General features: G+C 38.2%; 1 protein-coding gene across 4 annotated transcripts in view; it reads right to left on the reverse strand.

Annotated features, from left to right (window-relative positions):
- Positions 1-1,414: 1,414 nt before the first annotated feature.
- The window catches only part of ADGRV1 (adhesion G protein-coupled receptor V1), a 294,340-nt gene continuing 271,354 nt past the window's right edge, over positions 1,415-24,400 (reverse strand). For all 4 annotated transcript variants that reach the window (XM_042787872.1, XM_042787871.1, XM_042787870.1 and 1 more), the window contains 3 exons: positions 13,077-13,268; positions 10,690-10,867; positions 1,415-2,085 (listed from right to left, as the gene is read on the reverse strand). In XM_042787872.1, coding sequence (XP_042643806.1) covers positions 1,967-2,085; positions 10,690-10,867; positions 13,077-13,268 — 489 coding nt within the window. In that variant the 3' untranslated portion in view covers positions 1,415-1,966. The remainder of the gene's footprint in view (positions 2,086-10,689; positions 10,868-13,076; positions 13,269-24,400) is intronic.

Raw genomic sequence — 24,400 nt, forward strand, 5'->3', positions numbered from 1 at the left:
CTCATCAAGACCCAGATTTCCTGTGTAGAAAATAATAATAAGAAAAGTACTATATTGCAAAGTGTCCAAACCTAATTTTAACACTGGACTGAGAGACTTATTTTGATGATACTTGCAGTTCACTCTGGTGCTCAGGAAATCCCTTTCCAGCAGGTGTAGGTATGGGCAGAAAAGAAATTTATAAAATAGACTTAGATGGTTCACTCTTGTACAGAGTTCCCCACTATGCTTCAGATGCTCTGCCCCCAGTTTTAAAGGCTGCCCCTTTTGCACAGGGGCATGGGTCTGACTGCCTTGTGCTTCTGTATATTGCCCATGGCAAAGCAAGGCTCATTTCCACCCCGCTTCCACACGTCCCACCCTGTAAGTTTTGTCACTGACCACAAAGACTTGGCCCTGTTCGCTCCCTAGCGTGACCAGCATAAACAGGGTCAGCAAAATTCCTGGGGGTCAGAAATTTAAAACTCAATGCAGCAAAACATGTACTAATTAAGTATACATACTCTTATTTCCCATCAATTCAAATACGTACTTAAAAAGCACTTGTTTAAGGGCATTGCTGATGAGAAATAATTTCCTGTGTCTGTGAATGCTTTTGCATTAGACCTTAAAGATTATGTCTGCTTTGGATATGAGTGATGACTGTAAGCTGTATGGTCCTACCAGCTATTAAAGAACTGGGACACAGAAGTGGGGTTGGTTTGTTTGGTTGTTTTTTTTTTTTTTTTTTTTTCAGCTCAAAGAATAATTAGATACAGTAAAATTTGTATATCACTATAGCAAAATTCACAGAAAGATTTCCATAAGAAAAGTTTTGTTTTAAAGGGAGAGGCCATTGCTCAGAGCTTGCCCCAGCGTTAAGCCTTTAGGCAAGTTCCTGAAGAAGGTATGAAAGGCTTGCATTCTCATTTACTGTATTTCTATACTATGCTCGGAAATGTTTAGAGGAAAATTCCCTTGGTCTCCTGCTTTAATGTGTTTTTCTTTCAGAGTGTCTGTGGAGAAGCAGAGTTAATGATTCCTACAAGACCAGCCTGTCTCCCTCTCTCAGTTCTGAAATACTTCCTCTATATTTTTTTTTTTTTTTTCCAAGGGAGGAACTTTTCTTGCTCTTTTATGACCCCAGATTACTGATCTAGCTCTGTTTGCAATGCAATACTTAAGCCCTTCAATCAGAACAGGTATATCGTGTAGCAGCCTCAGATATTAACAGAAAATTCAACTCTTTTGCATTCCCCCTTATTTCTGACTGTGAGAAGAGTGAGAGAGTTTAATATTGTGAAACCAGCAAGGTAATGCAGTTGACAGCATGCAGCTGCCAGTGGTTTCACTCCTGTCCTTCATCTCCCCTTTCCTCTGTTTGTTTCAGATCACTGCATATTTTACCATATCACAATTTAAATTTCAAGCTTTCTGGCTCAAGACTGTGTCTTTATTTGAGTTTGTAAAGTTCACAGATTTGGGTACCCAAAAAACAGCGAGAAGAGTACAGCTTAGGAAACTTAGAACAACTGTGTAATTAAAAAGCTTTCCTGTCCCACGGGGTGTCCGCATCATCTTTCAGCTTCATAAGCAGCAAACAGAAATTACAGACTTGTTTGTATCAAACGGACTCTATTGTTTTTATTAATCAGTGTTACACGTACAGGTTAATTAAAAAAGCTACAGTTTGTGAAATATGTCATCTAGCTACAAGATACAAATCTAGGCTGATTGCCATGGTATCTATTGATGCTCAGCCACTGTAAAAAATTTACAGTTTATTTTCTGATATACAAAACCTCAAGCAAGCATTCCTTGTTAAACGTTCAGTAAAGCTCACAGCATTCTACTACACAGTTTCAAATAGTGTTTTAGTGCAAAAGGAAGTACAAATATAAAAATACTGAGGCTTGAATTAAAAAAAAAAAAACAAAAAAACAAAAAAAAAAAAAAAAACCAACAGAAAACCAAGCAAGCTGTGGAGTTAGAGGTGAGTGTCTGCTATGGGTATTCTTCTAAGCTCTACGATTTGGGAGTTAGCCATGCTGCCACCATCCTGGCTGCCATGACAAGATTCATTATCGCTGACGCTGAGACCTGCACCTGAAAGACCAAAACAAACAAACGAAAAAGAATTGGTGAAATGAAATCCTGACACAGAAATGGTGATATAGTGTCCTGCTCTGCTTTATTCTGACTATTGAAATGTTTTGCTACTCGACAACGATGTGGTAAGTTTCCTTTCACTAGTCCACAATTCTGAATCCATAGCCTGTAACATCGTCTGACAAAGTTCTGTACCATCCAGACATGCTTTTTCATAATACCACTGTCACTCACTTTATTTGTCTCAGTAAATGATACAATAGCTATTCAGAGGTTGCCTTGAAATCACAAGAGCATAAATCAAGGCCTGGCTTAGTCTGAGTTCATGGTCTGGCTGTTATATAGTCTGGTATTTCCAAGGACTTCTTCATGAAGAATTGATTTTTAATGATACAATTTCCCTGTTAAACTATAATTCCAGATGTTTTAATAGGACTGTAATTTCAACATGCGAAAAGATGCTGACTAAATATTCTTTAAACCCACATTTGGCACAAGCTGGTGTATTGTGTTTTTCTTCTACTGTGAGAGAATACTAGACTTAGGCCCATGGAAAATTTGAAAACATGTCTGGAAGAGACCTCAGGAGGCCACCTTCTCCATCCTTTTGTCACAGGAGTTCTACCATCTTTTTGCTTTCTTGTTGTTTTTTGGGGGGGTTGGGTTTTTTTTTGTGGGGAAGGTTTGAGTTGTTAGGTGTGAAGATACATAATCCTGTATTAGTTTTTATGAAACATGCATTTTCTCAGACCACTTTTTCATAGAATATCAGTTGTAACTATAAACTCGAGGTGTAGAGCAAATTCTAGAAAATACATGGGTCTTGCTAGGGTTTAAGGAGTGTAGGCTTTGCATTTGTTGATAACTGCACATCAGTGTAATTAGGCACAGTGATTTGAAGACAGACTAATTTCAGGCATGGTAATGTCACTTATACGTAACTAGGGAAGTTACTAATTTTGGGCAGAAGTAGGTCAGCAACTACACACAGTTCAAGGGAGTTGTAAAGGAATAACCTTTGGCTCAAAACAGGGTATGCTGGGAGAGGCAATGATTTGCATTTTCATACTAAAAAATATTTTCAGGAGTTTCTATCAGTTGTACAGTGAACAGCTGTACATCTCTTATTTCTGCTTCAGCTGACATTCTAGTCTTTGGTTTGTTCAGCAAAAGACAAGATAGGGGTTATTTACTTTTTGGAGTTACCTCGTCATTTTCTACGCCCCCTTTGTTCCACTTTTGCAAAGTTTTCCCATAGCACTCTTCTTTCCACCACCCCCTCCAAGCAGAAAGGAAGTACAGAAAAGGAGGCAGTGGTGGGATGCTCCTTTGCTGTGAGAAGTCAGGATGCAATCTTGAATATGGAGCTTGTTTCAGAGAACCTGAGCAGAAGAGCCTGCAGGACTCAGCAGGCTTTCCTGCAAAGGTCTACAAGCCCTGGTAGGGGCCAAACTCAGGTACAGCATCATGTGAACTCAGCCCTGCTGCATCCAGGGGGAAAAGTGGGTATTTCTGCACCGTGATCCTTCCTACACCTGGTTTTGGTGTTTGGGTCACGGAGTGAACATGCTTCCATTGACACCTACTAGGTGAGTCCTGTTCTTGAGTCTGTATGACCCAAGCTGTTGAGAGACCAGCAATTACTGTCGGGGTTTGACACGAGTAAAAATCCATCAATTTACAGAGACAGAATAATAAAGACAAGAAGATTAGGCTCTGAATCACTAACATACTTGTTTATAAGTGTACTGAAGATGATTAAGCCGTACTTACAGATTTAAATTTATATGCATATTTAACCTTTTAATTGAATCATGGTCCTAATAACTAAAAGCTGCTTGAAAGTCCTGGGAAAAACAACAGTTGCATAAGCAAGTTATTTGGTTTTGGTTTGGTGTTTGTTTTGGTTTTGTTTTGTTTTGTTTTTTTTTTTTTTCCTCTAAAACTTTAGAAAGTTTTAGAAATTTTAGAAAAGAAACTTGAGTATAACAGAGAAGATAGATCAGACTTCTGTATTTACCATTTGGGGATAGAAAACCAAGACAATGAACTTGAAGTAAAAATATATTTTGAATGGAGAAACAAATCAATACTTCTTATCAAGCATCTTTAACAGTGGAATTCATTCAGAACATTTATTTAGGCTGAAGAGGGTCCAAATTTCATAAAGGGAAAAATACATTAATGAAAATGTTTAGAGTCATACTATATTAATATGATCATCTTGGGTTCAGATTTTAAGGCAAACACTGACTGTTGGTATTAGAAAGACATTTGTCTTACTGGTGGCTATACTGCAATTATTCAGTATGGGGTTTCTTAAAGAATGTCATGCTGGTCACTGTAAAAAAGATTGGATACGAGTTTAATATGATATTACATTATGTATATTCTTAAATGTCATATACATGCATGCTTTGTGCAAACTAAGAGGAGGGGTTTTTTGTTTTGTTTTGTTTTGGAGGTTCTTATCAAAACCTGGTGAATTAGAGACTGAAGCAGGCTACTTTGGGTATACAAGGGCCTTGTTTTGCTGCTGATGCAAAGACAAACTACGTAAGAGCTGATCCTTTTTAGGAATGAGAGCCGAAATGTAACCAGGATACCAGCTTACCAAACAGTCATCAGACGGGAAAGGGTATGACTGTTTATACGATGGAGTTTCACTGAGTTCATAGGTCTAGCTTGTTCTCAGATTAGAGTTGAATTTACACTCAGTCAGATCCCCAAAAGCATGTATTCCCCTAGAGATGGTGAAGCTGGGTGGTAGGTACGTAGTGGGGGAGTATTACTTCTCCCCAGCTTGCGAAGAAATTTTTTTAAGTAAAAGACGCAGGAAAATGAGGCCTTTCTTCCTTTCTTCTCCTATCAAAGGACTAGCTAGAAGCTGAAAAGTCACAGCTCACTTTGCAAACCCAGGGAGATCCCTCCGGTGACATCTACTGGTTAAGGATCTCATCGCTGCATTCCTACGTGCCCTCAAACACTCACTGTTACCATCTGCTTGCTCAGATATATCTCAAACTTTCACCAAGACATTTTAAGGGTAGCGGAGTTTGTTCTGTAATTGTTGCACTCATATCCCTTGGGAGACTTTTTATTTTGTGAGCATTTCCATCTTGCCTTCTGAATCAATCATAATTTATATTGGATGTGTAAAATGTATTAGATAGAAATGAATAAGCTACATGAACCAAAATTAAATCTTCCTTCAGGATTTTGACTTTACAGAAATGGCACCGACAGACACCCAGACTTCTACGAATAAAGTTCATATTAGACTAAAAATGCTTCCTGGTTATTATGCAGTCACGTTCAAGAGCCAACAGATAGCGTATTTGTGAACAATCACAAATGAGAAGTTGAATGAATATGCAAACTGGCTACCCTTCCTACCTTTTCTTCTCTGAAGTGAACCCTTCAACACAGAAATTACGTGGGTTGATAAGGCAGGGCATGAATCTGGCACTTTGACACCATCTACAATTTATCTGCCCCGTGACAGACGGTCTCCAGGATGTTGCACTGAACTTTCAAAACTTGAAATGTCAAATGTTTCCTCTAGTTCAGGATGCCCACCATGAGATGCTTAGTTCTTAAACAAGGCAGCTACAGTGGTAACACCAAAGTTTAAGACGTTGACTTTGGAACCCTAGCTGTATTAGACTGAAAACCATGAGTTGGTTTATATAGCATTGTTATTGTAATACCTGCATTTGTGTGGGGTTTTTAACTTATACAGTAGATTTGTCCGGGTATTCTCCATATAGAGCATTTATTTAAGATTTATCACATATGCTCTACTAAGACCAAAAATACACTGAGATGTGGATGTGGCAATATCCTCCATTGATACTGTCCAATGTATATTTGGAAATTACCATGTGCTAGGCTGGTATTCTTGGCTTTAACCTATAAGTGTCTTTGCAAACAGGGGTGCAAACATGTATTACAGGGGTAGGTCACCAGTCCGCACCAGGGGGGGTTGAGACTCCCTCAAAGGCTTTACTGTGTTCTGCCTTCACATCTCACCCAAATGAATGATTTGGTTCAGTTTTTTTGCACCGTGAAAGGGGGAGGACAAGAGCATTTGCAGGAGATGGGAATATGGACAGTAGCTCAGTGATCCGTAAAGCTATCACGCATTTATGGTATTTGTACTTTAGAGCAAAGCAGACAGGCAGCTTGGTTCTTTGGGACAGATTCCATCTACTTTTATTCTGTTGTCTCACTTTTTAATTCTCCAGCCCTAACCAGAGTAGAAGTCCTTAGGGAATTCTGCTAAATTGGGCTTTAGCCTCAATGACAGTAACATATGACTCTGTGAAAATCTGGAGGACAATGGTCTTATTAAATTGCCTATCAATATAAACCTTGCACAAGAAATCAGAGGAAAAATGAGATCTAGTCCAAAATGACAGCACTTTTAAGTTAATTAGTGAAATTAACAAAAACTAATTAGTCAATAACTGTCCTCAGCAGAAGCTAAACCCTTGATTCATTATAAAAGCCAGAAATTAAATACAATAAAATAAATAATTTAAGACAAATTTATAGACATTAAAAAAAAAAAAGGTTTTGTTTTGTTTTGTTTTGTTTTTTAAAAAAAGCACATATCATTAGGCAGCACATGTCCCTAAATTATTTCTTCCTATTGTAACTGTTCTATAATTTGCTTTACATAAACTGCCCTGGAGCTGACGGGCCAAAAGATTCCCACAGTATAAGAGAAGAGGTGATACAGTGAATCCTATGTATGTCTGTATGGACATGAACATATTTGATAGAAAGGAGGAATTGCTTGATAAGGCATTCAGAGGCCATGGCTTTATGATATAGGAAGTCCAGCTTTTGGGTTTCTTGCACCAAACAAAAAATTCTATGGCCATGAGATGCAAAGCTTGCATGAAGCTAGCATAAAATCTTGCTAAGAAACAGTATATTGTTGCCCACCTAATTTGCTAGAAATGCAGTTGTATGCCTTCATCTGACCCAGTCCGTATTTCAGGTTAATCTGTAATTAGGCTCAGCATTAATGATTATGGAACCAAGGGCTAAGTGCATAGTTCTATGACACATTTCTTGAGCAATAAGGCCAAGTGTGCCAACACATCTATTTGTGGAGGTGCACTGCAAACTGCACATTACTAAATCCCTGCAAGTTAAAGAATAAAGTTGTGCTGGGAGGGTTGGTTTGATGTTTTTTAACCTGCATCAGTCATCCTTCATTTCTACAGCTGAGACTAGCCAGCTGCTGTGCAAGGGTGGGGCAGGGGCACAGGAATGAGATTTTAGTTTTGCTGTGATTATACCCTCATTCTCACTGATCCTGGCTGCCAGATTAAACTTTGAGGCTACTGACAGTAAGCATAAATTAAAGTAACCTTCAGACAGCTCCAAACTACATAAGCAGAAAGGACAGATGAAGTGCAAAGAGGCATAAAGACATTTTTGCATATTCCTCTGCTAATCAGTGCTGATCCCCTGCCAACCTTCAGAGTGGGAGCTAATATTTTAGCACAGCTAAGGCTGAGTCTGGTCATAGATTGACAGTTTTAGGGAACGACAGATAACTGGAAGTTTCTGTTTCTGCTTATCAGAGGTAAAGCTCAAGCAACATAAGACCAAGCATTTCTATTCTTTCTCTATACCCAAAAGCCACACCTCCGAGTTTAGGAGTGATAAAAACAGCTAATGTGGTGCAAAGCACCTTTTCCCTGCTCTGCTAGTCTGTTTGAGATGAGGAATTCTCAGCCTACCAAAATACAGCCTGGCCTAAAAAGATTTGAGAAGCACTACTTACAGCAAATGACAGACAAGAGCAAGGCAGCAAAAAGGCTTGGCAGCTGCCCATACGTTTTAACTTATTTAGAGAAGTTCTGGTCTTCCAGTTGCTGATGACCCCTGCTTCCTCGGAGCTGAGACTGGTGCTCAAAGGGCATCATCAAACTAATGTGGAGTGGCAAGGGGAGAGGGAGAGAGAGGAGGGGGGGAAGGAGAGGAAGAGGAAGAGGGACAGAAGTCTCCAACCTGAGTCGTCATGGTTTCATGTGAGTACGAGCAACCGTGCAAGAGAAGAAGAAATGTGCTGCCAGAAGGGACCAGGAGACAGGCTCCTTTCAGTGCCTGCTAGCTTAAAGGTATCATAAAACCCCTGTCAGACCGCAGGTAGTGAATACTTTAGCAGCATAAGCCTGTACTGCCACACAGAAGAAACCCCACTTTCCACCACCTTATCTTCCTTTTTATTGCTTCCATGTGGTTTCCCTCCCTCGTGCTATCGGGAGCACCTCGACTCCTTGGCCAAGCACTGAACTCGGCTGGAAAGCAGGTCTGGATGAAAATAATAAAACAGATACCATTTCCAGTTATAGAAAAGCTCACTTTTTTGGTTTAAAGTGTGTGTTGAGCTACAGCTTGTATCTAAGGCAATAGATGATAAACATTTACTTTGGTGGTTAAAGCTACTCTAACCTCAACACCATCTCTTCAGTTTGGCCTGTTCAAATGTTGTATATGGGGTTAGAACTAGATGGGACAAATGGTTTGGCTTAGAAATCTTTTTTTTTTTTTTTTTTTTTTTTTGCCCCTGACATGTTTCTGGGCACACAGTTTGCACATATGACTAAGCATTGAGGTAAAATGGTCAGGTACTACTACTTGAATCAGTAATGCAAACAAAAATATCTTTCTCCAACTGTGGCCTGAGGTCTTTGCTTCAGGTCACATTAATACAAAAGGCTTCTAGGAACAAATGATAATAAAATATTAATAAAGACAACAATAATCCAATTTATGAAAAATAATCAAAAGCTGGTTCTAGACCTACTTCCTTTAGAAGGACTGAAAACAAATTAACTAAGGATGAAGCTGGAAGATTTATTAAAAAATCATTAAATGCTAAAGTTGTGGTGAATTTTATTAACCATGAGTTTTAACTACTGCTGTTGCCTAGATTGTTTTTCATGATTTAAGACTCAGGCTTCCACAGTGTGTAGAGTTTAGTGTAGAAAATAGTCCAACTGATGTCAACTGAACTGCTTAAGCAGTCAGCACTGTGTGAGATGGTGGGAGTGTTAGATGTGAATGGCTTCAAATCTTATTAACTATTGCTGAACTATCTGGATTCCTTCAAAATATTCTGGAAGGAGTAAAAAAGTAAAAGCTACCTTCTTAGGTACTTAAAAAAAAGGTTTGATTTTTACTTAAAAAAAGGTAAGCTTGTGCACCTAGATTTGACAGTCTTGCTCAAAATCTTTAACTACATAACAAAGTAGAAGTCTGCAAAATTTCCAGGAAAATTAATAGGTAAAATACAGACTTTGTGACAATCTTCATAAAAATCTGTATTTCTTAGCACTAGGCCACTTATTAAGCATCCAATTATCTTCATGATTAGAGGAGTTCTCTGCAGTGGAAATTGTCTTAGGAGATAAGGTATTGTGAATATACTGAATAAAACTACCCATTCATTAGCAGCATTCCCAGTCTTCCAGCCAGTTTGACTGTTTCCCTTGGTGTCACTGGAGGGACCAAACTCCTGAAATTATTGGTGACAGAGCACTTAACTGGCTAAGGTACCTCGTTGTTGTCTCTTGCAAGGCTCGATGCTATCCCCAAAGATCTCCTCCTACTACCGAGGTAATCCACTCTTATTTCACTGGTGCTTAGAGGAGGTGGGCTTGGGCTAGCATCTGCCAGATCTTTCTTATCAGGTGGTGCTACTATGCCTCTGTGATCAGTCGTCTTATCAGACATTTCCATGTTGACCTATCTTTGAATCAGGTTTCACTTAATTTCTTCCGCCTGTGACCATGTCTGGCTATCTAACCATATCATCACTTGAATAACCTGAAGTTTCATTAGTGGAGTGGGTGAGAAGGCAGAAGAGCAATATATAACTGAGGTCAAAGCCTGGGATTTTGAAGACTTGAACTTTAAGTCTACTGAGGGAAATCTCATTACGAAGGTTTTGTCTTGCAGGTGTAGTTTGATTGTGGACACCTAGAGTGGTCTCCCCTGCTGCTGTCCTCCAGCAGCATGGTGAGCTCTTGTGTTTGGGCGTAAGTCTATATAGTTTATCTTTCCAGTGTACACCATTTTTCAGGTCCAAACATGGTTTATGTAAGTATTTTGGCTTACACTTATTGGGAGAATCAATATTTATGAAATTATGCTGTTTCTCACAGATATATATAAATATACAAAGTAAAGATAGGCATTGCATATACTCTACATGTATCAATTTGAAAAAGAAATGAAGACAAGACAACCAATATCCAGAGGCAGCAAGTCAGCCATTTAAGCACTTGTTGAAAAAAATGTCAGAGGCTCCAATCTGCTGCTACTTTCCGTAGGTCTGCTTATCACCCTGACACAAACATATTTTTGCAGACTCTTTCTCTGTTGTTTTAGATAGCCTGTGCAGTATTTTTCATGCAATAGCAGTCCAAAGCAAAACAATTTTACTTCAGACGGCAATTTTTCACTGGCAATCAGATTATATTAACTGATCTCATTAACGATCTCATGGAATGGTGACACCATTAGAGTGAAGAACAACATAACAACCTTCAAGGAACAGGGAGAAGAGTCACTCACCAGTCTTTAAAGCAAATATCAGGTCATCAAACTCCTGTGATTCCTCATCAGCAACCAATGAGCTGGTACTGAATCCTCCAGAAGGGTGGAAAACATTGCCATTTTGGGGACTCTGCTTAAAGGCAGCACCAGCTTGACCAGCAGGCTGCAAGGATGCCCTCTCCCAGTCTGCAGGCACCTGCAAAGTTATAAGACACAGAAATACTATAATTATCAAAAGTGTAGTATAGAAACTGGAAACTATGACCAGACCTGAACTCGAGACCAAGAGATTTTGGAACCAGCTATTCTGTCATTTCTATGGTGAACCAGGAGGTGTTTTTTTTTTTGTTGTTTTGTTTTGTTTTGGGTTTTTTTGTGTTTTTGTTTTTGTATTTTTTTGTTTTGTTTTGTTTTGGTTTTTTTGTTTGTCGTTGTTTTTATTTATTTATTTATTTATTTATTAAACTAAAATACATTTTTATATATGTGTGTGTGTGTGAGTGTGCTTGTGTAATTCAGTTACAGGTCATTTAACCTTGTGTTTATGATCCCTGTCCCAGCTATCTCAAAAAGTTGACTAAATATTGCTATTTCTGAACGTTGGCCCCTGCTATGGAGAACTTCAATTTAAAGCACTGAAAGGTTCCAACTCACTCCAACTCTGCCTCTTCCTCTGCTGGACCCTGCTTCTCCTTTCTATAACAATCATCATTACTCTGCAGTGTATCTTCTACAGTTGGCAACCCACGCTTCCCATGTTTACCAATACAGTATTTTAAAGTAATTTGCTTGTCTTTGAAGGTTCTGGTGGTGGTGTACAGCCCTACAGTTTCTATATCAACTTTGCTATAGTTCATCTGCCACTTCAGTTTAAGGTGGAACTGCAAAAAAAAAAAAAGCAGAATTCAGTTAATGAGAAAAGAGGTGGTTCTGAAAACTTGTCTTCTCCTTAAATATGATGAAAAGCCAAAATACAGAACTCTAAAAAAAAGTGTATTTTAGGACAATCAGAATATGTTTTACTGGTTTATTGTTCATCCACTGTTTAGGAGCTCAGGAACATAAGAGCTTGTCATATAGACCTGAGCAGCTATGCTGTCCACTAAACTGGGGTCTCAGGCACCACCTTAAGAGAGACACTGAGAAGTTGAAGAAATTTAGTGGTCTTCCAGGAGGCAGCTGAGGAGCTTTAAAATCCAGACAAACCCACAGTCAAGCAGGTAGAGAAACTGGATAAACAGCTTGGTTTCCGCAAAAAAAATATTACTAGAACTGACAGGTTTCTTTGAAATATTTAAATTCCATTAAATCGATGTTTTTCCTGGAAAACTGTTTATCTGGAAAATTTTCAACTAGCTCTATCAACATGCACATGTACGTAGCAGAAAAATCACCTTGGTTTACTACAGGTAGTGAGAAGTAGTACTAGCAGCATTCCAGTCCCATCAAGAAAGAGACTGAAAATCAACTCCTTCAGAATTTTTTTTTTCTTTTTTCTTTTCTTTTCTTTTCTTTTCTTTTCTTTTCTTTTCTTTTCTTTTCTTTTCTTTTCTTTTCTTTTCTTTTCTTTTCTTTTCTTTTCTTTTCTTTTCTTTTCTTTTCTTTTCTTTTCTTTTCTTTTCTTTTCTTTTCTTTTCTTTTCTTTTCTTTTCTTTTCTTTTCTTTTCTTTTCTTTTCTTTTCTTTTCTTTTCTTTTCTTTTCTTTTCTTTTCTTTTTTTTCTTTTCTTTTCTTTTCTTTTCTTTTCTTTTCTTTTCTTTTCTTTTCTTTTCTTTTCTTTTCTCTTTTCTTTTCTTTTCTTTTCTTTTCTTTTCTTTTCTTTTCTTTTCTTTTCTTTTCTTTTCTTTTCTTTTCTTTTCTTTTCTTTTCTTTTCTTTTCTTTTCTTTTCTTTTCTTTTCTTTTCTTTTCTTTTCTTTTCTTTTCTTTTTTCTTTTCGTTTCTCTTTCTTTTCATTTCCTTTCCTTTCTTTTCCTTTCCATTTTAATTTATTTTAATTTTATTCCATTCTATTAAAACTTCAATAAATTTTGCATAGCATGACTTTAGAAAATTAAAGGCTTAAAACTCATCTAAGACCTATAGTAAGCTGAAAGAATTAACTTGATATTTTGATTTCTCATGACCTACTTTTGACAACACTTTAACCAGCCTCTATAACAAACTGAAGACTCAAGTAGAAAAGGGGCCATTCTCTATATGGGATGCTACCAGGGAACTTTAAGTTCTAAGAATATCACCATGGCTAAAGGTAACAATTTTTATCACAAAAAAAAATTATAATCCCCTCCCCAAAGCCAATCTATAATAAATAGCATCTCATTCCTGTGTATCACACTTCAGTATTGCCACTTAAATCTCCAGGAACATTTTCAATACGCAAGGTAATGACTATAGAGCACTGTTACCTCTTCCATAGCACTGATGAGGTTCTGAGTGGACTTGCTGATCTCTCCACCTGCAGCTGGCAGACCACTGCCATGTGTGAAAAAAGCCGATCCTGGAGTTGTATGCCCATTCATGTCTACCGTATAACTTGCTTTTACAGGACAGCAGAGTTGGTTGTGCAGGATAAAATACACCACAAAGACATAGAGACCCTGAAACAGAGAGAGAAAAAGAACATCTGCATGTGAAGTGCAGGGAGCTTAGATCAGAGTTTGAACAGTCATGGCAAGGACCTATTTGCTGTAGCATATGCCTTCCCTTACACCAGCAGTCCATGCCTCAAAGGGCTACAGCCAGTTTCTATGGAAAATAAGAGATGACATCACTGCCCAGGAGAGATCTGGAAGTCAAAAGTAAGTTCATATCTTGAGGATTCCAGCTAATCACACATAGAAAAAAACCCCAACCCAAAAGAGTCATTGAAAACAATTATTTGGTTGAAACCACACAGTTGCAAAGCACAGCCAAGATCCCAACGACAACAAAACTAACTTGAGTTTCACAGTTGTCTTAATAGTGAAAATGTGGTTAAGAGCCGCCTTTACAAGAGAATTTGGCTGCTGGCCCCTAGCCACAATACTTTATTTCCTTACTGACCTGCTGGCTCTTTGCATTCTTGCCCCAATTTCAATCTCATGCAAACTGCACTGCTGCCATCGTGGATACTGAGTTGTAACTATAAATTATACTCTCTATGATATCCACTGACGTAGCACTGACTTTCATTTGTGATTACTACAAGGGCTCTGCTGTATGGCTCTGCAGTTCTTTAAAACTTGCTAATTTTGCCCTTTAGACTTAGCCAAGAAAAGTATTATAACCATGTCTTTTGTTTGCAAAGAAATCCAGTGATTAAACTGATGAATATGAAATCTGAGTTTCTCTTTCTCCAGTTCTTAAATTGCACTAATACTGAGGGAAAATAATCCATTTCAATTGATAAATCAACCAATAATTACTAAAGAAGGAGCTAATCAAGGAATATCAAAAAGACTTCTGGATTTTTCTCTATTGCTCCAATACAATTACATTTGCACTATTTTTTGTATTTCACATTGTCCTCTACACACCTGAAACCAATTGCACTAAACAGAACAATTTATTGGGAAGGTACCCAATGTCATGAAAGTAATAACTGGGATTACAAATAGTAAGGAGTATCATCTAATTATATTTGTGAATTACTAATGGAAGGAATTTTTAAATTATATGGAGACTGCAAATACTGAAGATATATGTTCATTTCCATCCCTATAAAACAGGCAGCAGAACTTCATGATCCACAGATTCATAATTTCTAATACTGAAACTATATGACATTACAGTATGGTCCAAAGTGACACATAACAGAAGTTAATGAGATTCAGTGGGATTTCAACCTCAGCTGGTCAAATGCTGGAAATACCATCATATAGCTACTATAAAGCCATACAGCTCTGTGTGTGCATTTTTTTAACAGCAAACCAGCAAACAAAAGTGTTTAAAACAACTATTTTGAGTGAACATTATCCTACTTTTCAAAGATTATTGGTTTTTGTCATGAGGACCCTAAGCAGTTAACTGCAAGGTAATTTCTGTCTGATACATGTAAGTAAATACGTTCCAAAAAACTAATGTAAACACGTTACACTTAAGAGACACTAAAGAGGAACCAAAATGTCCTTTCATTCTATAAACAAATCCATGGATTCTGATGTAGGTCAAGCATAATGGGACCAGCAAATGGATTTATTTTAATTTAAGTTGTTTAATGGATATGAAAAGGATAAAAAACCCAAGAAGAACAGATAATGGTGACGACACTGAATTCAGAGCAGCCTCTGGCATTTTGGTCTCCAAGGACCCAGCCACAAAAGTTGCACATGTTTCAAATGATTTTGTACTTGTCAGGAAACCCCATTAGCTGAAAATGGTGCGCAGCCCTATGCATTGCTATGCAGGGCCCATGTTATGTCACCCTCCTGTGCAGCCCCAAGGGTGGACACTCACCCTTCTAAATGAAATAAACATGGAATAAAGTGTCACAATTGTCGGTTTAACTCTGTGTGTTTCATTGGCACTCAGTGCCATTTCTACGGAACTATTGTCCTACCGGAATCACAGAAAGGCGTTTTGATGCCCAAAGCATCCTTGCTACCACCCCTCCCTGCTGCCACCACTTCTGCTCCTCGTGCCATCCAGAGACACTGACCCTTCTCCTGGGCAGCAAGACCCAGCACCCCTGAGATGCATCACCTCATGTGGCACTCCTGCCACAGCTCTCCTTTTCTTGAGGTTGAGAAGGAACTTCAGGACGTTGAGTTCAGAGAACTCCCACATATTGATGCAGATGGGTGATAAGACAGCTCCCCTGGGTCCTTCCTTAATGAGCACATGGACTGGGGGAGGTTATTTGACTGTCTAAGGACGGGAGGAGTGACAGGCTGAGCTAGCTAACAAACAAAAATTGTGAGTTTTACTTCTCCCACTCTTGTAAAATATTATGGCAATGCTTTACAAACAGAAGCTTATCCCTAACAAAACCCAACATTCCTAAGTAGGTTATTTATACATTTACACAGGAACTGTGTTGCTGGGTAGAAAATTTCTTGCTTAGCTGAAAAAAGGATGGAACCCTCTTTCAACCATGTTCCTACCCAAATCTAGAGTCTCAATATACACTCTGTAGAGGTGAGTTCCTATATGCCATCACTGTGGTTTTGTTTGAAGTATCAAAAGGGTTTTGTGGTCTTATTCACACTACCCTGTGCCTCTATTAGAAATCACTGCAACTGAATTTTGGGAAATGAGAACAAGGCAAATGGTCCTGCCCAGACACCGAGTTCTAATGATCATACACATGAAGATGCCATCGATGAAGTTGCATTGATCTGTGCTTATTTTAGCACCAGCAGTTACTGGGCTGTTTACTCTGACAGACCACAGGCAGGATGCAGACATTGGCTTGTGTCAGTGCAAACACAGCTCTCACAGTCTCAGTGGGCGTTTTCAAAGGTGCTAGTCTGAGAATTGAATTGTCCTTCATCACACTTTTGACACTCATTATGTTCTTTTTCACTACAACCTTTAATACCATAAAAACAGTCTTAAAGTACTATGAAAATAAGGCTGTTGGTATTGTAATATATGTTTCACTGTGTTTATCACATAAACAAGTTTGGCCAAGCTGTCACCACTTTTCTTTTTCAGAGACACACAGAAATTGTCCTTGCCAGTTGGACCAAATGAAAAATGCAGAGAATAGTCAGGTTCTGTTGACAGGTCTACTAAGCCTGCAGGATGTTCAGTGAGGAAACCTATGCACTCCAAAGAGATCAAAAGCAGATAGGTCTGAGTATGGATATTAGCAACACAGGCAATGACATCTCTGTTAAAAATGTAGTAAATATTAGTTTTGTATTCTTAAAAGATTTAATAAAAACCCAAAACCTAATCTCAAAAATCCAAACCCCCAAGGCCCAGACTAGTGCCAATATCCTCTGCTGTTGCATTCAAATTCAGAGCCATTCTCCTCAGCCCAGCAGCATGAACAGGGAGGCCAAAAGAAACTATTTGGTCTCAGAATGAAATGACTGATTGCTAACCTCAGAGCTTGACTTGGGCTCTATGGAAGCAGACAGAATAGCCAAGTTAAAGAAGTAGGACTCTGGAGGATTTAACTGTAATACTGCATAACTTCTGTGCACTGGAACCACAGGGCTACTCAGAAAACATTTAACCCCGTGTCATTTATGGTTACATTATGATAGTAGTATTAATACAACATCACAGTAAAAGATAAGTGTAAAAAGTGTTACTAATGCATCTCCTGTGGAGGAAGGTGAGAACTACTTCAGGCAGACTATTAGGCTGTCCCAAAAGTGAGAGCACGGACAGCTCTTCTCAGACGTGGTGGCTGCCCATTTGTAAGATATTGTCAGTAAAGGCTGCTAGTTATTTGACTGATATATGCTGATGGAAGACAATTAAGCTTTTGTTATTTCAAACCAGCAAGCTGGTCTGTGCATTTGCTCTTTTGCACTGTTATGTCACAAAAAAAAACCCACACAACAAACAAACAAACAAAACAAACAAACAAACAAAACAAACAAACAAACAAACACATGAAAAAAAAAAACACAAACAAACAAACAAACAAACAAAAAGAACAGAAAAACCACTGCTACAACTGCCTGAATGAAAGCTCATGTGCAAAAGAGTCCACTGGGACCTCTTCAGACAGTGAGGTGCAAACAGCCACAATGCTGCTCTAGGTTATGCCAGATACTTCACCAATCTTCTTTCAGATTTGCTGTGGATACTTGATCAACCTGCCTGCCTTCTGTGACTGGTCCAGTGGACAAGAAGAGAGCGATGGATCACATCTCCTTCGAGTTTTGGAAGGCTTTTGGCATGGTCTCTCACAGCACTCTGGTAGCCAAGTTAGGACACTGTCGTCCAGACGGGTAGAGCACTGGATGGGTAAGAACTTGAGAAAGTCCAGTGGAGGGCCACCAAGATGGCCAGGGGCTCAGGACATGCCCTGTGAGGACAGGCTGAGGGAACTGAGCTTTCTGGTGTAAAGAAGGTTCTTGGGGAATTAATAGCCATTAATTGCTGTTAACTTTCCAATAGACAAGAGGTGGTTAATGAGAAGACAGAGGGACATGACAGAAGAATGAGAGATACCGGCCCTAAGTTGAAACAGGGGAGGTTCTAACTGGATATAAGGAAAACATACTTAATGTGACAGTAATTAAGCACTGGAATAACTTGCCTAAAGAGATTGTGGAAAGTTCTCCATAGGAGAAGAAGGGAAGTCTTTCCTGGTACATTTTATAATTTGTGAGAGGGTTTTGTGCATGCATGGGTGTGAGGGGGATTCTCATATACAACAGCTTGATTTATTTATTCTGTGGAGTGACAGCTGCAGGAAGCTAGTAAATTGAGGACAGACTTCCACAGCTGTCAGTAAAAGGACAGAATACATTTTATACTTTAGAAGACCACATGAAAACCTGGAGCACTGATCCACCAAAAGCCTTCATTGCACATTTGACACTCCTAGTCTCTCTGTCTATCCTATAATTCGGCATGTTCCATCTCACTGTGCTGACACCACAGTATGTCTAAATTTGGAAATTGAGATAACTCTGATAATAGTAATGAGGCAGGATACAACAGACTGTAGACCGTCAACAAACCTCTTCATCATCTCCTTTTTATACACTGAGAGAAAACCAGGATGCCTACTGTACCCCACAATTTTAATTTGGCCTTGTGAGATAAAGGACCTCTGGTGCACTAATAATCACAAACACACCAAGGCATTAGGTAATTATTTCTTAACAACCCCAAGAATAAACATCATACTTCTCGTACAAGGATTTTCATCCATGCCTGAGATACTCTACTCTGAAACTACAAAAACTGTTCTTACAAGGAGAAGAGCATTCAGATAATGTAATATATTTTAGAGGAATGGTACTTGTATTTATAAAATCAAAGTACCTTTGCAGGACTTCTGGTAAAGTCATTTGAACACTCCATTTGAGCAGTTCCTCAACCTGTTTCAGGGTATGTATCAGCAATAACAAAAATTCCATGCGCTCTAGAGAGGGACTCTCTGAGTTCCTACTGAATTTTGAAAATTTTATTTGATATCTATCATCATGTGACTATATCACTAAAAGTTGGGGTTTTTTTCAGAAGGTAATATTTTAAGTAAATTCAAGTCTTGTGAAGAAAATGGTATGTTGTGTTAGACCACCAAAGGACCTCTGTGTTCAGAGCTGGATCATTCCAATCCTTAGATCACTGTGGAAAAAACAAACAAACAAACAAACAAACAAACAAACAAACAAACAAACAAAAAACCCAACAAAAAACCAAACAAGCAATCACACAAGCAGGTGTCTCTGCCAACAGAAGAGTTGTCCGTACTCAGATCAGCTTTTGAGACTAGCTCTCTGTAGTTACTGTAGAATAATTTCTGCATGCTGGTTTATGCTTTAGTTAGTTTCACTTTAGTTTGTTTGGTTTTTTTTTTTTTTTAATCTTATCAGGGTAAGACTGAATCTTATTCTCTGTCTGGACTACGCTAATTTACTCTTGGCAACCAGTCTTAGAAAGTCCTTTGCTTGACAGTTTATCGGTCAGGCTGTCCATCCTGGATGGCTGTTGATGGCCACGGGTGCTGCTGCCACTCCTGGTGGCAACATCTTGGGTGATCCTTGTGCACTTTAATGCTTTATCTGATTTATTTTGAACTTCCCTGGGGATTTCACTAATTTACTGGTAGGTCTTACGCTGCAGACTTCACGTTCTCATGTAGTTTTCCATCACTGGCCAGTCAAAGCCTGCTGTGGATTAACACTGATTTACATAACAAGTGCCTACTGCTTTGGGGAAAATTACTGGTCTGATTAATCCAGATAATTTGCATGTTTCTCCATGTTCAAGAAGCTAGTATCTACATAGCAAAAAATGACTCACAATGTTGAAGGAATCATATTCAGGAAATTAAAATCAGGGCCATTGTACAATGCATGATATATATTTGATATTGTTGTATTTCCTAATCATCTTTGGAAGAAAATTAGCCATAAAACTGAATATACATATGCAAAGTAGCATTAATAATGCTAATCAAGTGACAAATACAACATATATAATTCTCTATTTCCTCTGCAAGTTTCCTTGTTTTCAGAGATAATTACGATAAATTGCAGGCACAGAATTTTTGTACATATCTAGATATCAAAAAAGCAGACTTTAATATACATTTTATTTTTCCATATATTCTTCAACCGCGTTTTTCTTTGAGAACAGCTTGAAGATCTTTTATTGGTGTCATCATGACAGAAGTATCATCTCAGTCACATGATGCTGCATCCTAAGCCATCGCTTAACATCTCCCACTCAAAGCTCTCCAGAAATATTAACCTTTGAAATTTAAATCAGATCCTTCTGTTTAAATCTAACTCTTTTTCTTAGCATTCAGAGTGACTGTTGTAAAAGCCATGTCCTTAGCAGTGCAACCCTGCCAACGGCTGATTACACCTAATAAGTCGACTTTGGACCTACTGTGAATCATCAGAGTTTGATTGTTTATTTGCCATTAAGCACCAGTTTTGATGAAGCTATTACAATTCTTATCAATCATAGAATTTTTCTTATCACAGTTTCTACTGGGAACATTTACATCTTATCCGCACTTTGTTTTCTAAGGTATTTACTCTCCATTTTGGTCATAGGAAAAGATTTGTGTCGGTTACAGCTGAAGTTCTAAAAACTCACATCAAAAGCAAAAGACAACAATAAATGTAATTGAGGACTTAAAAATTCATACCATCTTGGTAGGCAATATCATAAGACCACTTGTTGAACCAACCAGCTGCTACCACATATACATACATGAACAGAAGCCACCATAAAAAAAAGAATGAAGAAAAGTAATCATTCATATATCTATCATTAAATTAAGGGTGTATTTACAGGTCTGCACTAAGATATAGTTATTTTGAGTGTTTTCTTTTTTTTTTTTTTTGTAAAGTTAGAATTCCACAGATAAACAGATTATGGCTATATTCTGTAATAATGATAAAAATACTTACTGTGCTTTCAGCTTCATGAATACATTTTCCTAATAATAACGTAACACCTGAAACTTACTCTAAACTGCCAAGTTTCTCTATGCAGATCCAGCTATTCCAAGACCATGATGAATCTTGCAGTTTCTACCCAAAGCCAAAGCCATAAATTCCTTTCTGGCAAACTGCATTCAGCTCAGATTTAGTCTAAACTTGGCTCAGGTTTACCTGAAAGGTTCACAAACATTGGCAAATTTTTAAAAAACAGATTTGCTTGGATACTTAAGATTCACTATAAATATTCTGCATAGCTCTCAGCACACTTGCAGCTACTCCCACACAACAGCCATTTGTACCTCTGATTTCAGCCCTGCAAGTGTTGGGTTTTTTTGTTGTTGTTTAAGACAAACAGATTCGGATTTTAAAAGAGAGATATTTGGCTTGAAGATGCACTGAAATACAGGTGCTTAGCCAAACTTGCCAGATGTGCAGATTAGGTTAGAATTAGATTTTGTTACTTCCTTCCAATGTACTCAACACGGAACCATCAAGAAATCCCTATTTTTGCATTTCAGCTCAGCTGAGGAAGAAACAAACACTGAGTCAAAGACCAAAGGTGCAAGATCTGTGGCGGGCAAACATGGGAGAGTCAGCATGCAGAAGAAGCTTTCAATTCACCTCCACAGCCCTGCCCGCAGTCCCTTCTTACAGAGCTCTGTGAGACTCAGGAAATCACACCAACCACATGTGGTTGCAGCAGGCTGGGAACAGTCAAGAGCAGACAAAGCAGACTAGCACCCCGTTGTTCCCCACCTTTGCCCCATTTCGCAGCCCATGTTTATTTTCCCCTTTGCCTTTTTTATTTTTCTTTCCTGCACAGGCAACAGAAATCAGAGACGGGATCTCTTGAGGTCTTCTTTGCATTAGGTTCTTCTTGTGCTTTGTCCTACGTGCAGGTAGCAGAAAGCAGACAGATCACATACTAAAGAAAAACTGACTATTTGTCCACTGATGAACCTTATGCTACAAAAGTAAAAACAGAAACACCAAAAGCTATACGTACTTTTTAACTGCATTGACTGTGAAGACCTAGAAATATCAAGGGTCATGAATTTTCACATATGATTTACAAAATTTTGCAGACATTTGCTCTCATACTTACTTTCCAAGGTAGACATTTATAACCCTACATTTCAGCTCACACCTTACAATCTAAGCCTACTACTGTTTCCATTTCTTTCTCAAACAGACAAGAAATGGAGGATGAAAAAGCCTTTGTCACCTCTACCCCTAGGTCAAGAGATTCCCTCACTAACAGTGTTAGAGCAGTTAATTCTCTAGTTATATCTGAAAGCAAGTTGAAAGCTAGCATAGGAAAGTAATACTCAAGAGATAAGCTATCAGTTGAAGAAATTACATTTGGGGACCATACAAACTAGCATCACTGAACACAGGTCAATCTTGCCCATATAAAGAGTCAAAGAAAGTGCTATTCCTACATCACATTGAAGTATTCTTTTTATTATTATTTTTTTGTTAAAGTAGTGTCTACTTATGCATAGTAATGACAAATTATACAGAGTTGAAAGAAACAGGGAATTGAAAGTCAGCACTGACAGACTAGAAGAGTCAGAAGAGAGAAACTATCTTTATGCTTATTGCTGAAGTTTTACTGGCTATTACTGAAAATCTCAAAATGAAGGGTTAAGCAAAGGCTAGGAGTTATTGCTATTTCATTATTTTTTCCCTTTAATTGATTCTTTCAGTGTCATAATCTCTCTTAGGCCTAATGATATCTCTATTTCTTGTTACTATGTGATATCTGACTGAGAAACTGGACAGACCATTTATTTAGCAGAATTTTGCTGCAATGCCACAGAAGAGTAAAACTATAACTGACTGGTGCAACTTCAGATGACATAAATGCAAGAAACCATCAAAAAACTCTGGCCTGGAAGAAACCCAAGGGTTGTAGACATAATTATTTTCCATACCTGTTGCTTGGGTGTTTTAGGGCAAGACTGGTGGGAATAAGGTGTTTGTATACTCCAGCATCCTCTGACTATTGGGAGAACCTTTTGGGGATGCTGCAGCCAGTTAGTGAGATACAGTCACACAGTGCTGTAAGGAACCATATAAAGTCTCACCATCTTCAACCTCCCCTCAGTTAAAATTGACCCCAGCAAGTACCTTAAAATGACTTTTATGTCCAGAATTACAGATGTGTAAGTTACTAAAAGAAGTAGTTATTTTTGCCAGAGAGCTCTGCTTGTCTCAGAAGTAGAGGTCTTGTTTAGTAGGCTTTGCAATTAAATGATATTCACAGGAACCTGTCAACAGTTTACACTCCCTACTCCCCTTGATTTTAATGAAAATTACTGTAGTTATTTTCTGCCTTTCTGCAGCTTCAGAGACAGCAGAAGGCAAGTCTTATTTATAAATCAGGAAGTTAACACTTTTTTGGTTAGGGATGCTCCTCAAAAAAAAGGGAAACGTGGGCAAAAATGAGGACAAGGACTAGACGTCCTTCTGTATCTGACAAGTAGGTGAAGAAGAGTAGGTGGAGGTATAATAATATATTTGGCTCTGTCATTGAAATCATCCACTTCCTGGCTTGAGATAATGAGCTGATTTTCCTCCCCCCATCCTTGCCCCCGGTCTGTGCAAGGAGAGGAAGCTCTGGATGAATAAAAGGTACCTCAAGAGTTAATGAGATCTGCTTTCACGGCGAGTGTTACTCAAAGTAAAATTAAAAACAAACTCATGTTTAGTATGGATATGATGTTAGCCTTGTATTAGAAACTTTTGTTTCAAGGGTTTTTTTTGTTGTTGTTTTTTGTTTGTTTTGTTTTGTTGTTGTTTTTTTTTTTTTTTCAGCAATAGTATCTCTAAAGCTTTCTAAAATTTGCATTTGTGGGTTACAATTTTTTGTTTTTTAATGGAAAAGTCACTGGCACAAAAATTTGTATCAGGAGTTTCTAAATAGACTGAGACACAAATACCACTACTAAGCTCTGAACAAAAATAAATAGGAAATTTACAGAAAATAGAATGGGAATTAAATGAACATTGAGACAATTCCACTGGCTGACTCTAAACAGGGACAACTCTGAGACAAGAACAACACTTGGGAGAGTAATGGCCCTGCAGAATTTAGCTATTTCCCTATGATTCTGCCTATAAAAACCTAAATTGTATGTCAATGCATACCAAAAGTTATATATATACACATATGTATTTCAAAACTAAGCAATTGGAACATTTTATTTCCATGCCTTGGTGTATTCATTGAACTTTGCAGGAATGCAGCTCTACCCATTGCCACCAATAGTGTAAGTCATGAAACGCATATCAAACTGTTGGTTCTTCTTGTACTTGGAAAACAAGAAGTTACTTTCCCTTTTGGAAATTCTCTCTAATGGATTAATGCCAGAAGTGACCTAAGATATGTTTGCAGCACTAAACAGAAGAATTTGGATATGACCTTTTCTGTGACCCATTCCTGCTATCTGTGGAACATTTCTTAAGAGGAAAAAATGATAGAAGCTGTTGAAGGATGGACTCTCACATATTTTTCAAAGCAATAAGCTTCTCAGCTGTTGTTTTGGTTTTTATTTTAGCTTAGTTTTTCCTATTACTGAGCATGGAATATATGTCCTTTTGAGGTCTCCCTCTTTGTGTGAGGGCTGCAGATCACTGTCTATTCTTTTCCA

The sequence above is a fragment of the Tyto alba genome, unplaced genomic scaffold, assembly GCF_018691265.1.
Source record: "Tyto alba isolate M040663 unplaced genomic scaffold, T.alba_DEE_v4.0 Super-Scaffold_13, whole genome shotgun sequence".
Classification (NCBI taxonomy): domain Eukaryota; kingdom Metazoa; phylum Chordata; class Aves; order Strigiformes; family Tytonidae; genus Tyto; species Tyto alba.